The sequence below is a fragment of the Amblyraja radiata genome, chromosome 13, assembly GCF_010909765.2.
Source record: "Amblyraja radiata isolate CabotCenter1 chromosome 13, sAmbRad1.1.pri, whole genome shotgun sequence".
Classification (NCBI taxonomy): Eukaryota; Metazoa; Chordata; class Chondrichthyes; order Rajiformes; family Rajidae; genus Amblyraja; species Amblyraja radiata.
Genome location: NC_045968.1, coordinates 31,038,965 through 31,062,099, shown reverse-complemented (window position 1 = coordinate 31,062,099; position 23,135 = coordinate 31,038,965). Strand labels below are relative to the sequence as shown.

The window sequence follows — 23,135 nt, the reverse complement described above, 5'->3', positions numbered from 1 at the left end:
TGGAAAAGAGTCAGACGCAAGAACAAAGATTGGTGTCACTGTGTTCCAGACCACTCTGTTTTAAATGCTGCAGTGTTCCACACCAAACTGGTCCAAGCAAAATTGTGTAGTCTTGTCTGGTGCAGCCAACAATGTGGTCCAAGATTCACTATGCAGCAGACCTGACTTCCATGAGTATTACTATGTACCAATCAGTCTGACCCACAGGTCATCATATAGAGACCAGTTGAAATAAAGAACTGTAGATGCTGGTTTACAAAGAAACACACAGCAGGTCAGGCAGCATCCATGGACAACAAGGATAGGTGACATTGCAGGACTAGATCATTCTGCAGACCAATTTTGGGAGGGAGGGGGGAAAGCTGGAAGAGAGGAGAGGCAGGACAAAACCTGGCAAGTAATAGACGGACACTGGTGATGGTATTTATTTTATAGGCAGATAGTTGGATGGAGACCATAGAAGGAATAGGTGACGTTTTGGGTCGGAACCCTTCTTCACTATGTTAGATTCTCCTTTGAATGTCACTGTGTACCAGATCAGTTTAATCCAAATGTCACAGTATACCATACCAGTCTGGTCCAAATGTCACAGTATACCATACCAGTCTGGTCCAAGTGTGACTGTGTGCCAGGCCAGTCGGGTCCAAGCGTGTCTGTGAAACAGGTCCATGATCCGAGTGTCACTGTGCACACCAGTCTGGTACAAGTACCTCAATGTAGAAACCAGTCTGATCCAGGTCCAGGCGAAGGTCGAGGCAACTGAATCATCCTACCACAACTAGAGTGCTGCCCTGAACTAGTATCTACCTCACTGGTGACCCTCGGACTATCCTTGATCGGACTTTGCTGGCTTTACCTTGCACTAAACGTTAGTTCCTTATCATGTATCTATATACTGTAAATGGCTCGATTGTGATCATGTATTGTCTTTCCGCTGACTGGATAGCATGCAACAAAAGCTTTTCACTGTACCTCGGTACACATGACAATAAACTAAACTAAACTAAGTTACTGTGAAGCAAACCAGGTTGGTCCAAGTGTAGATGCATACAGAGCAGATTGGTTCAGTTATAATTGTGTACCAGACCTGTATGGTCCAGGTGTCACCATGTACTGTCCAGTCGGGACCATGTATAACCTCGTGCAAGACCTATTGGTCCAAGTGTTACTGTGTACCAGACCAGTCCAAGTGAAATTGTGCACGGACCAGTCTAAGTGTCACTGCATATCAGATCAGTCTTATCCAAATCAATCCAGGCTGGTCCGGGTGTCCCTGTGTACAGACCAATCTGGTTTAAGTCTCACCGTGTTCCAGACTAATTTCTTCCATGTATCACTGTATACCTGACACATCCAGCCCAAGTGTCACTGTGTACAGACCAGCCTAGTCCTATTATCTCTGGTTCAAGCATCACTGTATATCAAATTAGTCCGGTCCAAACGCCACTATGTACATACCAATCTGGTCCAAGTGTCACCATGTCCAAATCCGGTCTGGTTCAGGTGTCACTGTGTATAGACCAGTAGGTCAAAGTATCACTGTGCACCAGAAAGGTTTGGTCCAGGCATCGAGGTGTACAAGACAAGTCTGCTCCAAGAGTCATTGGAAAACCAAAATAGTCTGGTCTAAGAAGTACTGTATACCGGACGTCTGGCCCAAATGTTACTCTTTAGCATATCAGTCTGTTCCAAATGTTGCTGTGCACAAACCAGTCTAGTCCAAGTGTCACCATGTACCAGAACAATAAGGACAAAGAATCACTATGTGTAGACTAGTCTGGTGCTAAAGGCATCACAACCCTGACCAGTCACTTTGTATAAACACCTTTAACTATATTAGTCAGATCACAGTTTCATTGTTAACCTTGGGTCTTATCATGTAGTCTGCTTATCACAAATTACTCCTGTTGCAAATGTTGCAGACGTTGTGTAAAAAGCTAGTCATCCAACAAAGTTACTCTGTACCAGATCTGTTGTGCTCTTGTGGTTTGTTTATTGAATGGGAGGCAATTCCTTTGGTGTTTGATAAATGTATCAGGACTCCCTTTTAAACAGCAGGAATGTCATTGTTTTCATCTGAAGTCTAGGTCTGCACCCATTCCGATCTTACAATGATTCTGTCATTGACACACTGAGTCAGGCAAGGTGTTGCCTTCTGAAGAGTTGCTCGACATGTTTGTGACAATGGTGAGTCTGAGTTTTGTCGATTCAACTTGACATTGCATTCTAATTTTTCTGTGGACTTTTCTGTTTTTCTGTGGAACTTGAATCCAGTTCCCACTTTCTCCATTCAGCACTCATAATCTTTCACCCCAATTCAAGTGTCCTTCTGGCTATGGTGCATCATCCGTTCCGGTGAATTGGTTGCACTTTTGATAACTTCCATCCACCTAGTGATTCAAAACAGAAAACTTAGTATTTAATAGGTAGCAAACACACCATGTCAGACCTGAGAGAACATCTGTGGGAATATGTGGATCATCTGAACTCCTGTCCCCTAAAACCTCATTACCCAAGAAACTCAATCCAGTGTGCACACTGCTCATGTTCAATGATTTACTCCTTGAACTTCTTGGGCCTTAAAGTTCAATGGATATTGCCAAAACGAAAGTAGTTGCAGCAATCCTTGTGGTATACATCTGTACACAACCATTCCTCAATTCTAAAGTCACTTCCACCCTTGAAGAGCCAACTATTGGGAAGACACCCAAAGTATTTTGGTCAGCATCTAATATGGAAACTTCTGTGGCCATTAGCAGGTTGGGCTTTCATGAAATGGTGAGCAGCATCTACCTTTCGCGGCCCATTCTCGCATCATCATTGTGCTTCTTTGACCAACAATGCCTTCCAATTTCTCAATGCCTTGTAATTACAAATTCTCATCCTTCTGATCAAATGATTCTATTTCCATGCTTCTTCCATTTTCTCTGCATCTTCTTTCAACCTACAGCTCCTGAAATATATGCAAGATCAGCTTCTACACTACTACTGATTTCCCATCCAATTGTCAGTCATGCCACGGTTCCTGGATGAAGTTCCTGGTAAAGGTTTAGTTTGACAAATATCCATTTTGCAGAAATAGGAAGCAAAGCAATGAGGACTTGATAAATTGTGGAATTCTCTGCCACAGAAGGCAATGGAGGCCAATTCACTGGATGTTTTCAAGAGAGTTAGATATAGTTCAAGTTCAAGTTCAAGTGAGTTTATTGTCATGTGTCATGTGTCCCTGTATAGGACAATGAAATTCTTGCTTTGCTTCAGCACACAGAACATAGTAGGCATTTACTACAAAACAGATAAGTGTGTCCATATACCATAATATAAATATATACACACATGAATAAATAAACTGATAAAGTGCAAATAACAGAAAATGGGTTATTAATAATCAGAGTTTTGTCCGAGCCAGGTTTAATAGCCTGATGGCTGTGGGGAAGTAGCTATTCCTGAACCTGGTTGTTGCAGTCTTCAGTACCTTCTACCTGTGGCCAGGATGGTGTGGGTCTTTGATGATACTGCCAGCCTTTTTGAGGCAGCGACTGCGATAAATCCCCTCGATGGAAGGAAGGTCAGAGCCGATGATGGACTGGGCTACTTTTGTAGTCTTTTCCTCTCCAGGGCGCTCAAATTGCCGAACCAAGCCACGATGCAACCGGTCAGCATGCTCTCTACTGTGCACCTGTTGAAGTTAGAGAGAGTCTTCCTTGACAAACCGACTCTCCGTAATCTTCTCAGGAAGTAGAGGCGCTGATGAGCTTTCTTGATAATTGCATTAGTGTTCTCGGACCAGGAAAGATCTTCAGAGATGTGCACGCCCAGGAATTTGAAGCTCTTGACCCTTTCAACCATCGACCCGCTGATATAAACGGGGCTGTTAGGGCTAACAGAATCAAGGGATATGGGGAGAAAGCAGGAACAGGGAACTGATTTTGGATGATCAGCCATGATCATATTGAATGGCGGTGCTGGGTCAAAGGGCTGAATGGCCTATTCCTGCACCTATTTTCTATGTTTATATGTTTCTAATTCAGCCAAAAGGATGCGTCAGGCTATCAAGTAAAAATAGATATGAGAACAACAAGATGGCATCTAGTAGAGATGCTGTCTCACAGTGCCAGACACACAGGTTCAATCCTGCCCTTGGTGCTGTCTCTCTGGTGTGTCCAAAATCTCTGTAACTGCTTGGGTTTGGCCTGAGTGCTCCAGTTTCCTCCCATGCCCCAAAGACGTGTGGACTGGTAGGTTAATTGGCCATTGTAAATTACCCTTAACTGTAGATGAGTAGTAGAATCTGGGGGTTTTTATTAAGAATGAGAACAGAATAAAACATTTTCAAAAGATTCATGTAAAATTAAGTATTAATGGCTGGTCAATGGTGGATGAGACTCGGTAGGCTGAAGAAGCTGTTTCCATGCTGTTACTATGATTCTCTGAAAAATAATCATTGATTTGCTTGAAATAAGAAATTCACATAAAAACAAGAGAACTGATATTTGTAGGTTAATTTGGCATCTGGCACAGATTGTCCTGGCATTGATTGGTGTGTGATACACCATACCTAGATCTGGATGAGATGGTCTGGACCCGACTTTCAGCTGAGTCTGGGTAAAACATGATCTCTATTGAATAATTGTAGCATTGACTGTGGACGACAAACATAAATTTGCATGTGCTCTTAAGCACTCATGCAAAATCTGAATCTTACCTTTCAAAAGTGTACTCGCTTTCAGCTCTGAAGAAATAAACGTGAGATTTGAACTGCAGCTTGAAGACGTAATCCTTGTGGATGTGGTCATGGTCGGAAGGCATGCTCACCATGTAACCCAACAATGGGAGGCTGGCCAGAGGGTAATCATCCTGGAAATACCGAAGAATAACAAAGAATAATTCTCAAATTATTTTAGTTGCATAACAATAAGCAAGAACCATTGATGTACAGCCAAAAATCTTTCAAAAGCAACTCAACTACCATGCTAAAACCTGCCATTAACCCATTAAATGGGTTAAGTGGCTAGAGGGAGTAATCTCTTGAACGATATAAAAATCTGCTGCTACACTTAATAACATGCTTGAATGACTAACTACAAAGTAACCTTGAACAATTGTTAAAGCATCAGGTGGAACAAAGGAACAGGAGTAGGGCATTTAACTCCTCTAACGAGCCCCACTGAACTAAACCACGGCTAATCCATTTCCTAATTTCTTATATCCACCTGGGTAACATATTCTTCAGTATTCTTTCCCAATAAAAGCATATCAATATTGGATTTGAAAGTTTGAGCCTCAATAGTTTTCTCGGGAGTTGCACTCGCAATTACATCAGGTAGCAGGTCGACTCTAACTTCATGCTCCTTTCCTCTGGACTCCCCTGTCAGAAGAGCAGGAGAATACATTCAGCCTGCTCCTTGGAAGACATGTCAGAATTAGTTCTCCATCCCAAATTTATCAAACATATCAATTACTCCTTCTCTAAGATTAATGTACAATTACCTTCTGAAGGCTCCTTTGGAATGTAATTCTAAACTCTTTTATATTGCACGTTCCAGATCTTCACGACCTTCTTTGCGAAGAAACCTCCCCATTTCCATCTCTGGATCTTTTGCAATTTACTCCCAACCTTTGAGCACGGCCATCTCCTTGCAACAGTTTATTAGATTGCATCAGTCACGTGTCTGCCTATTTCTTCAATAGATTCTCAATGTCCACTGTTATCTCCTCACTATTTACTACATTGTCAAATGGCATATCTTCCACAATCAATGGAATTGTATTCCCTTTACCCAAGTCCATCTCACTTGTACATAACAAGAAATGTGATGGCTTTAATGGCTCCTCCTGGAAGCTTTTGCATACTCTTCTCCAAACAGAAAAACATTTGTGCACCATCAATTGAGCAATCCCTCTTCCATTCAATCAAGAAAAATGGACAAAACCACAAAGTTCACCCAGTCACAATATGGAGTAGGGATAGATTTCTATTAATCTCCAAAGCATCATTATCAATCGGGGGTTGGACATTAGTCTGCTCCACTCCCCATCTTAAAGTAAATTGTTTAAATATCCCTCCACATTTCAAAAGTAATATAAGAAAGTAAAACATTTACATTAAAATCGTTACTGCACCCCTTTCACATACACTTGACCCTCAATCCTTACAAACGTGGTATTAGTATTGCTTTATTATTATCATTTGTATCATAATATAGTGCTATCCAGGCAGATCATATACATGAGTACATCAGGGAGTAAAAAAAGAAAATAAACACACTGTCGTGTACAGTGTTACAGCTAGAGAAAAGCAGATCAATAAAAGTACAAGAGCTGCACAAAGTAGTTTAAGAAATCGGGAAATCATTCTCAGCATATGGGAGATCTGAAGAGTCTGAAAATACCGGGGAAGAAGCTGTTCTTGAATCTGGTGGTCTGTTTCTTTCAAGCTTTTACATCTTCTGCCCTCAGGAGAGTGGAGAAGAAGGAATGACCGGGGTATATTAGTCCTTGATGAGACGACCTTCTTTTCCAAGGCAGCATGAAGTGTAGGTGGAATCGATTATGGGTAGGTTAGTTTGTATACTGGACTGGGCTGCACCATAACTCTTGCGGTCTTGGGCAGAGCAGTTGCCATACCAAACTGCCTTGTATTCTATGCTTTCTGTAGAAATTGGGAAGAGTAATTGCAGACATGCTGAATTTCCTTCGTCTTCTGAGGAAGTGGAGACGTGGATGTATTATGATGTGGATGGACTAGGTCAAGTTGTTGGTGATATTTATACCTACGAACATAAACCTCTCAACCATCTCCACAATGAAGACTGTGGAGTGTACTCTATCCCACATCATGAAATCAATTACCATGTTGAGGAAGAACTACTACCACGCTCTCTGATCAAGTTAAATTACAGAATATTCCTGCAAACCTGTGCACCTGCTGATATTAGAGCAGTTAATATTGACTAATCCCCTAGCATTTTCCATGAAATGGCATTTAATAAATGTTTTTTAAGAGGCCAGAGAAAAAAATTATTGTATTCCAGAGATTAAAAAATGTTCAAGTAACAGGTTCAAGGTAAAGAAATATATCAAATTAGAGTTGACTGTGATGACTTTAATCCAGTTCACTGTGAGCAGCTCTAATTGTAAATAAAAAATGCTTACTTTGCAATTTAACCCTAAACCACAAATTACATCAAATCTTTTTGGATTGCTCACTTTGATTCTTTAGATTTTAGTTTTCTTCTATTCTTGCTTTCTCTAAAGGCACAAATCATTGTAGAAGGTGATTTTTATTCTCAGTGTCACTTTCCGAAGGTTTAACAATGAAACGTCATCCCCATCTACATTTGTCTGTGAGAATTACGCAACTTTCAACGCAGTACCTTATTTAGAAATAAGCCCTGAGTGGGGTGGGAGATTGCAACCTTCACGTGGTCCGCCCTGTTTCGACGAATGCAATCAACCTGGCGTGCACAATCAAATAAGATCAAATAGAACAAGTTGTCCTACAACTTTAGGCTGTGCACGCCATACGGAAGAAGAAGAAGAAGAAGCAGTCTGAGTCTTAAAGCCTCACATTAGGAAGTAGGAAAAAATGGGTGTGTTACAGCATTAAGCATTAACTGCTGTGTTGAAACATACATCTGTCTGAAAAATAAACAGTCAACAACACTCCCACCTTTCTGTTCTGAGTTTATTTTATCCATGCAGCCACTGCCTTTTATTTCATGAACATCAATTTTGCTAACAAGTTGTGTCCCAGTTAAATGAGACACATGAAATTACAGAAGTGCTGGGATAACTCAGTCGGCCGAACAGCATCTCTGGAGGACATGGAGCAGTGACATTGCAAGAATAGTCCCGTTCTGAAATATCACCTATCCATGTCCGCCAGAGATGCTGCCTGACCCGCTAAGCTAGACACAAAATGCTGGAGTAACTCAGCGGGATAGGCAGCATCTCTGGAGAGAAGGAATGGGTGATGTTTCGGATCTGAAGCAGGGTCTGAAGAAGGGTCTCGACCCAAAACGTCACCCATTCCTTTTATCCAGAGATGCTGCCTGTCCCGCTGAGTTACTCCAGCATTTTATGTCTATCTTCGGTTTAAACCAGCATCTGCAGTTCCTTAGCAGGACAGGCAGCATCTCTGGAGAGAAGGAATGAGTGAGGTTTCGGGTCGAGACCAGCATCTGCAGTTCCTTCCTACACATGACCCGCTGAGTTACTCCAGCACTTTGTGTTTCTTTCCCCAGTTGATGATGTTAGCATTAGAACCAATTAACTTAAGTTACTGTCATTTAAATCAGAAGATGTGGTCCTTTTGAATGTAATTGTGGTCTCAACCAAAATGTGCCATCCTTCAGCACAGTGGTCAGTACACACTGATATAAAAGGACTGGACAAGCTAGATGCAGGAAAAATGTTCCCAATGTTGGGCGAGTCCAGAACCAGGGGCCACAGTCTTAGAATAAAGGGGAGGTCATTTAAGACTGAGGTGAGAAAAAACTTTTTCACCCAGAGAGTTGTGAATTTATGGAATTCCCTGCCACAGAGGGCAGTGGAGGCCAAGTCACTGGATGGATTTAAGAGAGAGTTAGATAGAGCTCTAGGGGCTAGTGGAGTCAAGGGATACGGGGAGAAGGCAGGCACGGGTTATTGATAGGGGACGATCAGCCATGATCTAGCTGGCTCGAAGGGCCGAATGCACCTATTTTCTACGTTTCTATGTTTCTATAACAATCTTTACAGGCCAATGATGCAGTTTTATATTTAGAGATAACAACACATGAATAATATGTTTTCTATTTTCGGTGAAAATTATATACATATTCACCTATGAAGAGGGATGATAGCTGATGGGTGGAGAGATAAGAAAGGTTAGAGGTGAAAGAGACCAAAGAATGCCAGATAGGGAAAGAAGAGGAGTGAAATGTAAGGCCAGGGAAATGTATTTGAATGGAAAGGGACAGAGAGGAAGGGGAAAGAGGGAGAATAAAGGGGACAGAGTGGAATGCAGAGTAGGGAGGGGTGGGAGATGAGCAGAAGGAGGAGAAAGGATCAGGGTGACAGCTGTAATGGCAGAAAGGTGAGCGCAGGGTAGGGGGAAGGAAGCCAAGGGTAGAACAGATGTAGGGGTCAGGGAGTTTACTTGTAATTGGAGATTTCAATGCTTCTCCCCTCCACTCTTTCTTTACTAGCATTCTCCCTCTACTCTCTACTAGCTTTCTTCGCTCTACTCCATCAGACTAAAAAAGGCTCCTGATCCGTATTGTAATCTGTCCATTTCCTTCCATAGATGCTGCCTAACCTGTTGAGATTCTCCAGCTGTTTTATTTTTACTCAAGATTCTAGCATCTGCAGTCTCTTCTGTCTCTATTTTACACCACCAGCTGACACATCATCCTCTGCCATTCCCACCAGCTCCAATATGATCCCACTTCTAGTCTCGTCTTTCCCTCTCCACCACTTTCTGCTTTCCGCAGGGATCACATTATTTGTGATTCTCTAATCTGGTCGTCCCTCCCCATCCTATAACTTTCCCCTGCAACCAAATAAGGTGCAACGCTTCCAACCTGGTCTACTACAATCGGTACTCACAAATTGACCCCCTCTACATTGGGAGAAGCTAAGCATAGACCATGCAACTATTTTGTGGAGCTTCTGTATTTTGTCATTAATGCCTATACCAAGCTGAAGTTTCAGGTCAAAACCCTTCTTCAGACTGGCTACATTGCCGAGAACTATTTTCTGCAACCTATATCTTCCCCTTTGCGATATCTATTGTAATTGAGTTTAAATTGATCGTATCTATATATGGTATATCTGTTCTGTTTGGATAGAAAAACAAAGCTTTTCACTGTACCCAGGTACATGACAATAATAAACCTAAACCAAAACCCAGCAGTATCCTGGTGAATCAGATAACTAGGGTTGTAGACAGTGCTTTAAAAGAGCAGAACCACAGGATAGTGAGAGGAAGATCTTCCGTCACAGTGTGACAGGCCAACACAGCAGATATAAATGAACATGCAAAACAGAGTAAATATAGAATTGCAAATAACTGCAAGAGATCAAAGGATAATGTTCTCTACGCATGCGTGGCATTTGTATGAAAAGTAATGATTTGATATCACAGATAGCAATGTATGAGCCCGGTGTTACAGCTATTAGAGAAAAGTAGTGGCAGGATGACAAGGACGAGGTGCTCAAAATTCCAGGATATACACATTTCCAAAAGAAGAGGCCAAAGGAGAAAGGAGTTGGGGGATGCTGCTCACTGAGGAAGTTACCAGAGCAGTGCTGAGTCCAGATATAAAGGTAATAAATAGTGATGTGGAGTTGTGATAGGTTTAAATCATGAATATGAATAACTGCTAATTAGGCGACATTTAGAGGATTATAGGTAGACACATCGGTAGGATGTGGAGGCTTTGTAAGGGTGCAGAGGAGGTTTACCAGAATTTTGCATGAATTAGAAGGTATTAGCTACAGGGAGTAATTGGACAAACTTGGATTCTTTTCCTTGAAATGCCAGAGTTTGCAGGGACATCTAATAGAAATAGAGACAATTATGGGAGGAATATTTAGTGCAGTCAGAATCTTTTCCCAAGGATGGAAAAAATCAACTACTCAAGGGCATAGCTTGAAGGTGAATGGGCCAAAGTTTAAGGGAGATATGCGGGGCAACAAATTCTACACTGAGGGTGGTGAGTGCCTGAATCTTTCTGCCGGAGGGTGTTGGCTGAAGGTGTTACAATCATAGCATTTAAGAGACTTTCATATAGACATATGGATATGCAGGGAATTGAGGGATATGGATTATTTGCAGTTAGTCTTGGCAACATGTTTGGCACAGAAGGACCTGTTCTTGAGCCGTACTGTTCTATGTTCTTAATACAGTGATGCAGCTAGTAGACCCATTGCTTAGACCTGACCTCTGATGTTGTCCATTTGGCTGGTGTGGAGTTTTCACCTTCTGCCTGACCATATGGCTTTCCGGAGAGTGCTCTGGATTCCACCCACATCCTAAAGACATGCAGGTGGTCAGTTTATTGGCCACTGTAAATTATTCCTAATGTGTAATTGAGTTGATGGGAATGTGGGATGAATGTAGGGATAATGAAAATGTCAATAGTCAGTGCAAACTCGGTGGACCACATGACCCGTTTCCCTGCTGTATCTCTCTTTTTTTAGGATACTCATACTGCCTGTATTAAGAGGGAAGCCACATTCATTTCTTTTTCACCTTTCAACCCAATCCTTTTTTTCTCCTTTTGCTTTCTTGCACTTCCCTTTGCTCTGCTGCATTATTCACATGGTGTTCAACAATTCCAGTTAAATAATTATCCAGATTATGCACTGAAGGTAAAGCTTCAATATTGTCCTGGTTAAACCACACGTTCCCCTACACAGCACCCAAATGCACACATCCTATCTTCAGCTGTTGTTTAATGTCCCATGGTAATCAATCAAGAGACTCCACCTGGTGGGTTTTGTAGAAGAACAGGCAGAAGTTGGTGAAGACAACCCAAAGTTTTTGCCACCCGTTGCTGTTTTTGAACTTCCTTAGCAGGTATCCAGAGAGCTGATTCTAGAACGAAGGACAGTAAGATCAAATTTGTGCACAAACATAAATATATACATTACTAAAAACAATGCTCTTTCTATTCCCAATTCTCTTGCTGCAATTACCTCAAGCTCCAGTAAAGAGAAATCAATTCATGCACTTGAAAATAGTCAACAAAGAGAATACATTGCACAGAATGCGAAAATAAGCAGATGGAATCAAGGCAGAAGTAGAAAACTGTTGAGTTGTACAACTTGGGTGTGGAATTGCTTTTACACTTTTGGAACTAGCCAGGTTGAGGAGTTTTATCTCCGCTTAGTGACTCCATACCGGTGGGATATAAGGAGAAAAGTTCAACTCCAGACAGCAATTGGTACCTTTGTCTTAGAATTTACAAAGGCAGATATTCTACATTGTGTTTCTACTGCACTTCCAAACACAAGAACATCATGTCTTTGCAATGAGAATAATGCCAATTGCATACATAATTTAGCTGCCATCTTCGAATAGAGTTCATAACAAATTTCTTAGTTCTCAGTTTCTATATTTCAAAGGTTATTATCTCTACTCCTATCATTTCTACCACTGATGGGGCTATGTAACCAATTTCCTACATACCTTAACACCAACAAGAATTAACTATGTCCAATCTGTCCTTTCATTACTCCTGTTGGGAAAAACAAATCTCCTCAAGTTCTTTACTGCTCTATTTTGAACCTCTCAAATGCTTCAATGTGACTCACTCTTCCATACAGTTCTTAAACAACTGTCAATCCTTTGAGCATGAAGGGACTGCAAATGCTGGTTTAAAAGGAGATAGACACAAAATGCTGGAGTAACTCAGCGGGACAGGCAGCATCTCGGGAGAGGAATGGGTGACGTTTTGGGTCGAGACCCTTCTTCAGATTATTTTCATAAGATCTATCTATTATTTTCTTATTTCTTTGGTATCTTCCATCACAATCATCCCCAATTGGCTTTGTTATTGGTGAGGCAGGTCGGGGGAAAAGGGTGCGGCTTGTTTGGTTCTTATCTTCATGCATTCAAGTTAAAGGATGTAGATTTTATCTGGGTGCTTTGGTGGCACAGTGTTTCCTCACAGCTTCAGCATCCTGGATTTAATCCTGACTTTCGGTGCAGCCTGCGTGGCTTTTGCATATTCTCCCTGTGACCACATTGGATTTCTCCAGATGGTCTGGTTTCCTCCCAATTCCTCAAGATATGGCCAATTGGTAAATTAATTGGGCACTGTAGTTATTCCTATTGTAGATAGATGCCTGGAGATTCAGGGTGGTGGGAGAGAGAGAATAGGTTGAATAGACAAGGGACTTGGTTTGTTCAAGGAGCCAGTCTAAACTCAATGGACAAATGGCTTCCTCCTACGTCCTATGAAAATAAAACATCGTTTCCATAAATGGAAAAGTCGTTCTGCCTGATCTGGTTGAAGCACATTCTAATCAGCTAATCCATCAGTTGGAGAACAAAACTAAACCCCATATTCTATTATTAAAACCTTCGAATTCCTTCTTTAAAACTTCTTCACTGCCGTTCAAACTCTTAACTCCATCAAGTAGCATGTGGAATTACTGGAGCTCTTTAGGACCAGAAGAGAAATCAAACCATCACTTCAGCTACCTATGTGTGGCCCGTCCTTCTCTCCACCATAACAAAACAACACCCATTCCTCACTAAAGTGCAATTCTACCTCCCCTCCCACAATCAATTGCTCTCTCTCATTCTCTCTCAGCTCGTTGCAACCAACTGCTGCTTGCTCAATCTCATTCACCCGATAAAACTGAATACTCAATCTCCTGTGCCAACCTGGCTACTAATGTGACTGATTACCAGTCCTGAGACTGATGGCTCCACTTTAAAGTGGGCATTGAATGACTTCTGCCCATTCAAATTATTGCTCCATGGTTCTGTATCCTTCACTCGACCACGTTTCCTCTTCAAATCTTCAAACACCTCTCACACAACTCAATTGATAAATCTTCCTAGATTGGCCTCTCCCATAGCAATGAAACTACCAGAGTCAGGAACATTTTCCATGGCGCTGACAGCTCATTATCTAGCCTTGGACCGGCTACAGGTTTTCACACAGCGTTTCCATCCGAAGCAGGTCATCCACTCTTTACTCTCTATTCAGCCCTGTACCATCACCACTCCAGAAATCCAGCTATCCCACTTTGGTCAATCCTCAGAGCTAACCCCACACTGCCAACAGAGTATCAGTTCACCTGCAATCACTTACAAGCAGAGATTTACTGGGGCAATTGATGAGCGCATTTACCTCACACATGCGAAGATAATCAACCAACGAGAGGCTCTGGTTCCGGTACCAGCACACATGGGTGATGGTATTAGGCCGCTGGTCCTGGACCAGATGACCGTGCTGGGGAGGCTCTGGTGTGGCATCAGAGGAACAGAGAACTAGAACGATCCATGAGTTAGCAGACATAGCAAAAGGAAGGAACAAGACAGACAATAAAACAGGACAACCATAAATGAAATATCAGTTAAAGAGCAGCAGCCTGTATGTTATACAGCATGTTTAGTTGCAACTAGGATATCACAAAATAGTCAGTTGTACAGACAACATTACATGGATGACTCTTAGCACTGGATCATCGTAAGGCATCTGCTCATCCTGCCACTAAAGAATGCTCTTTCCATTGTTTCCAGCTAAAAAAGGCTAACATTTCTCTACTTTATTCTTCTCCCTAAACTGCTGAATCAGCTGTGTCACAACTCCATAGGTTGTTGGGATCTACTGCTCTATGTTTGCTGAATGTTAGCAAGGTGTTTGACCTTGTGGACCATCTCAGTTGACCCTCCGACCACTTCATAAAGGTGTGAATCACGAGGTACAACCGGAAGGAAGCACAAAGATTGCTTTTTCTCTCCCTTATTCAGGACCATTTATGACAACATTGGTGCTACCTAGTATGGAATATTAGAATAATATGCCCTTTGGAATAGAAGTTGACCCACCAAGTCTGTTTTTCCAAACAGCAACTCAGAAAGGCCACAAGTTCATACTCTTCCTATAGCTATGTGATATTTTTCTTACAAGCTCTTATCCAATTCCCTTCTGAAAACTACTGCTGAACCTGTATTCACTACCAATTTCAGGCAATGCACTCCAAATCCAACGACTTGGCACATTAAAAATAAGTACCTCCTTATATCTACTCTGTTTCTTTTGACAATCAATCACTTTCAATCTGTTGAATACTGAACATTCAACAAATAGCTCTATCCAAATCCTTTATGGTTGTAAATTTGTTCATTCGTTTGACTCCAGGGAGTGAAAATTCTGTATTGATTGTAAGTGCGGAGTTGATGTTGTTACTAATCTGATTGAGCTCCGTTGATGAGGAAGTCAAGGATCCAGTAGCAGAGAGGGTAGAGTTTGTGGGAAGATAATAATTTCCTTAAAATGGCCACTGATAGTCATAGAACAGCACAGCAAAGAAACAGGCTCTGCGGCCCACCTTGTCCATGCTGAGCAAATTGGCATATTGGGGGAGTCCTGCAATTGGCCCATTCCTCTCTACTCCCTTCCTATCCATATATCTGTCCAAATATCTTTTATATATCCACTTCTAAAACTTCCTCAGGCAGCTCATTCCAGATATGAATTACCTAGAGTGAAAAAGTTGTCCCTGAGGTCCCCATTAAATCTCTCACCTTGACCTTAATATGCCCACGTTTTTGCATTGACCTGACATAGACTCAGTAGGTTGAATGGCCTCCTCCTATGTTGTGAGGATATATACATAAATATTTCAACCAGTCTACAAATATTGATATCAGTGGGCAACTTTTTAATCATAATCTAAATCCATTTTAATATTGCATAAAGATCTGGTATTGAGCTCCACAAACTCTACTGCACACAGCAGCCCAGTCATTAAAACTCCCACTCAACCAATTCACCAATCTCATGAGCTCTAACTTTGCTGATCACTCTGACATGTGCAACTTTGACAAGCACCTTACTATAGGTTACTTTGGATTTGCCGTCTCACCCGACCCTTACTAGTCTCTTAAAAACTTCAAACGAGTCAGAAGCAGTCTCCCTTAAATTCATGATCATTGCCCATGGGTAGCCCTGGTTCCCTTCTAAATGCTGTTTTGAGCTGTCCCTCAGAGAATTGGAAAAATGTCCACAAAGAAGCCAGTTGAGTGTTTTTAAACTTGACAGTCTTTATGTACACATAGTAGCATTTCAGAGGATGTTACCTGATGAGCAAGTTTTCAGTTGTGCTTCTACTCCATGCCTACAAACAAAAACTGAAGAAAGGGGATTTGGTAAAGAGAGTTCATCAATGCTGGTCAGCGGCCAAAGATAAAGCAGTCGGCTTTGAGTCAGTAGACTTATCCATATTCAGGGATTCTGCAGTCATCCTGAATGAGTACGCACACCACTGCTGTGACTGACTTCATCATCAGGAGCATAGAGGAGTGCGTGCCGAAGAAGACTATCCAAGCGTTCCCCAACTGGAACCCATGGATAAACCATGAGGTACTTTCACAGGTGAAGGCCAGGTTCACTGCATACAAGTCCAGCGAACCCGGAGCGGTACAACAAAGCTCGCTATGATCTTCGCAAAGCCTTCAAGAATGCCAAGAGACAATACTGGGACAAATTTGAATCCCAGTATAATCATTCAGACACCCGCAGAAAGTTGCAAGGTCTGAATACCTTAACTGCCTGCAAAGCAAAGTCAGGCAACATCACTGGTGATAGTGCGGCCCTACCTGATGAATTTAATACATTCTATGTTTGCATTGAGCTGAAGACTAATGGGGCATTGACATCCATCCCATCAGACTCATGTGTGCATCTTCCCAGGGTCACTATTACAGAAGTTAGATCATCCCGAGAGTGAACCCACAGAAAGCAACTGATCCGGACAGAGTTCCTGTCCGTGTTTTTAAAAACTGCATGGACCAACTAGCGTTTCACGAACATCTTTAATCTCTCCCTACTCCATTCTGAGATACCCACCAGCTTCAAGAAGACCACTATCATCCCGTGCCAGAGAAAAGCAAGATCTCATGCCTTAACGATGACCATCCAGTGGCCTTGACATCCACCATCATGAAATGCTTTAAGAGTCTGGTTATGGTACGCATTAAACCCAGTCTAGCAAGCAATCCTGACCCACTGCAGTTCGCCTACGGCCGCAACAGGTCCGTGGTTGATGCCATCTCCCTGGCCCTACCCTACATCCCTGGAACACCTAGATGAGAGAGACACCTATGTCAGACTTCTATTCCTAAACTACAGCTCTGCTTTTAAGAACATTATCCCATCCAAGCACATCTCCATGCTCGTTTTTACTTAGAGTCAGCACTGGATCCTCGACTCCCTGACCAACAGATCACAATCAGTGAGGATAGGAGACAAATCATCCTCTATTATAATCCTCAACATTGGTGCTCCGCAAGGGTGCGTTCTCAGCTCCCTTCTTTATTCCTTGTACACCCACGACTTGCAGCCAAGTACAAATCCAACACAATTCGTGGATGAGACCACCATAGTGGGCTGGATATCAAATAATGACGAGACGGATTTCTTTATCTAGAATAGGGGAATCAAAATCCAGAGAACATAGGTTTGAGATGAGGGGGTAAAGATTTAATAGGAACCTGAGGAGCAACCTGTTTACACAAAGGGGGGTAGGTATATGGAACAAGCTGATGGAGGAGGTAGTTGAGGCAGGTACTATCACAAGGTTTATAAATCATTTGGACAAGTACATAGATAGGATAGGTTTACAGGATATGGGCCAAATGCAAGCACGTGGGTCCAGTGTAGTTGAGGCATGCTGGTCAGCGTGGGCAAGTTGGACTGAAGAGCCTGTTTCCATGCTGCATGACTCTATGACTCAGACAAACTTCTCCAGAAGGTACAGAATGTATCCTGACTGGTCACATCTTGGCCTGGTTCAACAATTCTAACATACAGGAACAGGCTGTAGCGAATTGGCTAGGGGTAGCACAGTGACGCAGCGGTAGAGATGCTGCCTTAGAGCCCTAGAGGCCCGGGTTCGATCCTGACTACTGGTGCTGTGTGTATGTAGTTTGCATGTTCTCGCTGTGACCACGTGGATTTTCTCTGGGCGCTCCAGTTTCCTCCCACAATCCAAAGACGTGCTGGTTTGTAGGTTAATTGGCTTCTGTAAATTGTCCCTACTGTGAATAATCCCTCACTGCTAACATCAGGCAGGAGGTACAAAAATCCGAAGTCCCACTCCAACTGGTTCAGGAACAGCTACTTTCTTATAACAATCAAGTTCTTGAACAGGACTGCACAACCCTAATCCTCCCCACCACAACGGAAAACAACAACAGTGCTGGCTCGAAGGGCCAAATGGCCTACTCCTGCACCTATTGTCTATTGTCAAACCACTTCTTACACTACCATGGACTTGTTTTCTAATTATGTTTTGCACCAATGTCTCCACTTTTTTCCAGTTCACTGTTTTATCAGAATTTGTGTCGTTTGTGTATCTATATTACTAAAAGTCTGTTCTTGACCGGTTTTGGCGATCTGTGCTGCGATTTCCGAGAGAACGCCACCACCTACGGCCATCATTTCTTGGCCACCTCGCTCAGAGCCCCCCTCCGCCGCATGTGTGCCGAGGATTTTTCCAGTCGATGAAAAATTACAGAGATATTAATGATTTTACAAAATTCTCCATTCTCTCTGCTGCCCCCGCTGGCGGCAGGGGGGATGGACTATAAAACCAGGAAGTGGTGTGCCTCAATTAGTCTGCAAGCTGGAGGAAGGCAGAGGGTCACGTTTCTCTGAGCTGTGAATAACACTGAACACATGTCCACACAACTGTGAGTAAGTACCCTTAATGTGGTTTGAAAATGAAAATATGGTTAAAGTAAAAAAGCACTGCCTGCAAATGGTTGTTTGGGGGGTTTGGGTTGAAATAAAAAGGCACTCTCTCTCCCCCCTCTCCTCCCCCCCCCCCCCCCCCCCCCCTCTCCTCTCCCCCCCCCCCTCCCCCCCCTCTCCTCTCCCCCCCCTCTCCTCTCCCCCTCTCCTCTCCCCTCCCTCTCCCTCTCCTCTCCTCTCCCCCTCTCCTCTCCTCTCCCCCCCCTCCTCTCCTCTCCCCCCCCCTCCTCTCCTCTCCCACCCTCTCCTCTAGCCCCCCCTCTCCCCTCCCCCCCCCTCCTCTCCCCCGCTCTCCTCTCCTCTCCTCTCCCTCCTCTCCTCCTCTCCTCTCCCCCCTCTCCTCTCCTCCCCTCTCCTCTCCTCTCCTCCCCTCCCTCTCCTCTCCTCTCCCCCCCTCCTCCTCTCCTCTCCCCCCCTCTCCTCTCCTCTCCCCCCTCTCCTCTCCTCTCCCCCTCTCCTCTCCTCTCCCCCCTCTCCTCTCCTCTCCCCCCCCTCCTCTCCCCTCCCCTCTCCCCCCTCTCCTCTTCCCCCCTTTCCTCTGCCCCCCGCTCCCTCCCCCCCTCTCCTTTCCTCCCCTCTCCTCTCCCCACCCCTCTCCTCTCCCCCCTCCTCTCCCCCCCCTCTCCTCTCCCCTCTCTCACTCTCTCCCCTCTTTTTCTCCCACCCCTCCATCCCCTCCCCCACCGTCCCTCCCCTAAATCCCCCTCCCTTCCACACACCCCTACCCCCTTCCCTCCACCCTCCCTGCTCCCCACCTCTCCCCCTCCCCCCACCTCTCCCCTCCCTCCCTCTCCCCTCCCCTCACCTCTCCCCCTCCCCTCACCTCTCCCCCTCCCCTCACCTCTCCCCCTCCCCTCACCTCTCCCCCTCCCCTCACCTCTCCCCCTCCCCTCACCTCTCCCCCTCCCCTCACCTCTCCCCCTCCCCTCACCTCTCCCCCTCCCCTCACCCCCTCCCCTCCCCTCTCCCCCTCCCCTCACCTCTCCCCCTCCCCTCACCTCTCCCCCTCCCCTCACCTCTCCCCCTCCCCTCACCTCTCCCCCTCCCCTCACCTCTCCCCCCCTCCCCTCACCTCTCCCCTTCCCCTCTCCCCCCTCCCCTTCCCTTCTCGCCCCCTCCCCTCACCTCTCCCCCCCTCTCTCCCCCTCACTCTCACCCTCTCTCTCTCCTCCCCTCCACCCCCACATTTCCCCTCTCACCCACCCTCCCTCTTCTCATCCTCGCCACCCCCTCTCCCTCTTGCCCCTCTCTGTGTGTCTCTGCCCCTTCTCTCTCTGCCCTCACTCTCTACCCCCCCCCCCCCCCCCCACCTCCCCTCCTCTCTAGATGTGACTGCAAGTTGGGGGCTATGCGTCAGTAGATAGGGTGGTTATGGGGTAAAAGGAGCAAATTAATAATATTAATATACTATCAAGGGGGGTAATTAGCGTGAGTGCGGGGGGGGGGGGATAGTTAGTGTGTGTGACGCTGCATGCCGCCTCCCCCCCCCCCCCCCCCCACAACCGCACGTTGGTGGAACAGACCCAACGGGTCTGCACTTGGTCTAGTAATTTATATTTTTGTGTCTATGATGCTGCTACAAGCAAGATTTTCAGTGTAACTGCACCTCACCATACTTGTGCATACGACAATGAATTTGACTTGACTTGAAACTTTCGAACACCTGAACGTATCTTGTGCAAGTGCGCAGCTAGCAGTTCTAAAACTTTCTGAGTAAACCTGCTGATGTACCCAAGTCTGTTGATAATGAAAGCCCAGTATGAAATCTTCAGCAAGGTACATTTGGTATTTTGTTCCTAGAAATGTTACTGGCTTAGGAAGATATAAGGTGTGGTACATAGAGCATGTTCTCAGTAACAACAGGTGCATTTGCTTTGGAATTCACCTGTGAATGGAGAAGAAATGTCTACCACAGGTTTGGTAAGACATTGACATTCACATCAACATCTCACGAGGTATACAACTGACATATTTTGACATCATTAGTGCATGAATACTTAACAGACCAGCTATAGGAAGACAAGTACGAGGAACCCCAGGCATAACACACAGATGAGGAGACAGAACAGAGCTGTGTGAGAAAACAATATTATTTTCATCGTCAAAAGAACACAGAACATGAGTTAGCTGAAGGAAACAAACCAAACAATGTATTGCAAGCCTGTTTAAAAGGAAAAGAAATGAAAATCGATCTACGGATCGAAAGCAATTTACTTCCAGGCCACAAGATAACCCAGGCTTCAGATGAGAGAAATCAGTTGAAAACTATAATTAAATATACAAATTCCAATAACTGGATCTGGAGCAGAAGAAAATTTTGAAATGTGACAAATTGTTCCAAAAGCCAAGATACCCGGCTCGACAAAGTTAAAAATGGTCCCAAATGAAGCACTTTCTTACGTGGCTAGCAAGATCATTTGTCTAAGAAATTAAAATTACATTTCTGATTCTGTTTGGTGGGCTGAAATTAAAATGTTCTACAGAGTAAATCCAAATGTTTCTATCCCATTGATATAAACCCCACGTGCAACTTAATGAACCAACAGTAATGCAAGTGACAGATAATTTCATGTTATCCGAATCAATGAAGATGAAAGGAATTTTTCGAGCCCAACTTGTCCCCATGTTCAGAATAAATCTGCTCACTGTAATTTCCAGATTCGGGTAAATTCCAGAATCATGTGGTTTTGCATTATTCAAGTTCTTCAGTTACACAAAACTGTTGCTGTAGTGATGTAATTTGAAAGAAAATGCACTAATGCCACAGGGGAAGCACAGTGGCACAACTGCTAGAGCTCTTGCCTCACAGAAAACACAAGAGACTGCTAATGCCAGAATCTGTAGCAAAAAAACAAGCTGCTGGAAGAACTCAACGGGTCAGGAAGCATCTGTGGAGGGAAATAAACAGACGATGTTTGGGTCAGGATCCCTCACTTGGACTGAAAGAGTAGAGGAAAGATAACCAGCATAAATAGGTGATGAGGGAAGAGTTGGGTCAAGGGCTGGCAAGTGATAGGTGGATCATGGTGAGGAGGGATTAATTGGCAGATTAAATCTTCGGGAAAGGGGGGGGGTCAAAATAGAGAAAGAAACTGGAAGGTCAATGACAGGAGCAACCAAGGGCTACAAATACCGGAATCTTTCAGGAAAAGAAGTGAGGTAACATGGGACAACAATGTGCTGATTCCCATCATAATTTTTCAAGCAATGGAGTCCAAGCTCCACACTCAATTTCACACACTGGGCCCCCACTACGTGAAAAGGAATAATAGGTAACAGGATCCAGTCAGCCAGATGCCAAACCGTTGGATTTTTTAAATAGTAGAATCATCAGAATTTTACTGAAAAGAGGAATGCAAGGGAATTTACAGAGCAGATTGCATCATCAATATGGCTCTGAATTGGAGTCCTATTATCTAAATAAAAAAGCACCTCAAACACCCATCACATCTTGGCCTTGTAACATGTTGACTCAAAGGCTTATAACAGCCTTACCTGTCTTCCAACAAAACACAAATCATTGTTTTGTCCATTTAAGCTATACAGCTCAATTTAGTAGTTTCCTAAAATTAATGGATATCTTCTGTATGTAATGACTTTAGTGGGGGTTGATGCCGCCTTTACTGGTACACTGCACTGGGTTATCCTGGGGTGTAGGAAGTGGTGAGAGTGCCCTGCTGGGTACCTCCACTGCAACACTGTGGTCCAGCATGGAAACACTTGTGTTGCGATGCCAGCACACGTGCACTGTAGTATTGGCACGGTGATGGGTCTGCTTGTCCAACGAGCTATGGGAGGAGTGAGTGTCATCTTCAGATTCTTGCTCCAGTGACACTTCGTCTGAAGATCCTAGGAACATTTGGATAAATGCATAAAGAGGAATAACAATCAGAGTGCCTGTGCTTTCAAACAAAATACTGACGAGATATTAACCATTAGCATAATTCAAATAAATAAGTCTGTGAAAGTAAGCATGCAGGTATGTCTATGAAAGTAAGCATGCAGGTACAGCAGACAGTGAAGAAAGCAAATGGCATATTGGCCTTTATAACAAGAGGAATCAAATATAGGAGCAAAGAGGTCCTTCTGCAGTTGTACAGAGCCTGAGTGAGACCACACCTGGAGTATTGTGTGCAGTTTTGGTCCCCTAATTTGAGGAAGGACATTCTTGCTATCGAGGAAGTGCAGCGTAGGTTTACAAGGTTAATTCCCGGGAGAGCGGGACTGTCATATCCTGAGAGAATGGAGCAGCTGGGCTTGTACACTCTGGAGTTTAGAAGGATGAGAGGGCATCTCAATGAAACATATAAGATTGTTAATAGCTTGGACACGCTAGAGGCAGGAAACATGTTCCCGATGTTGGGGAAGTCCAGAACCAGGGGCCACAGTTTAAGAATAAGGAGCAAGCCATTTAGAACGGAGATGAGGAAAGACATTTTCTCACAGAGAGTGGTGAGTCTGTGGAATTCTCTGCCTCAGAGGGCAGTGGAGGCAGATTTTCTGGATGCTTTCAAGAGAGAGCTAGATAGGGCTCTTAAAAATAGTGGAGTCGGGGGATATGGGGAGAAGGTAGGAACAGGGTACTGATTGGGGATGATCAGCCATGATCACACTGAATGGCGGTGCTGGCTCGAAGGGCTGAATGGCCTACTC

At 43.9% G+C, this 23,135-nt stretch overlaps 1 protein-coding gene across 7 annotated transcripts in view; it reads right to left on the bottom strand.

Annotated features, from left to right (window-relative positions):
• Positions 1-1,971: 1,971 nt before the first annotated feature.
• The window catches only part of farp2 (FERM, ARH/RhoGEF and pleckstrin domain protein 2), a 146,080-nt gene continuing 124,916 nt past the window's right edge, over positions 1,972-23,135 (bottom strand). For 5 of the 7 annotated variants that reach the window (XM_033031652.1, XM_033031646.1, XM_033031648.1 and 2 more), the window contains 4 exons: positions 22,168-22,331; positions 11,477-11,584; positions 4,706-4,857; positions 2,069-2,390 (listed from right to left, as the gene is read on the bottom strand). In XM_033031652.1, coding sequence (XP_032887543.1) covers positions 2,318-2,390; positions 4,706-4,857; positions 11,477-11,584; positions 22,168-22,331 — 497 coding nt within the window. In that variant the 3' untranslated portion in view covers positions 2,069-2,317. Of the gene's footprint in view, positions 2,391-4,705; positions 4,858-11,476; positions 11,585-22,167; positions 22,332-23,135 lie in introns of those variants that run through there. The other 2 variants (XM_033031649.1, XM_033031653.1) reach the window with 2 other exon arrangements.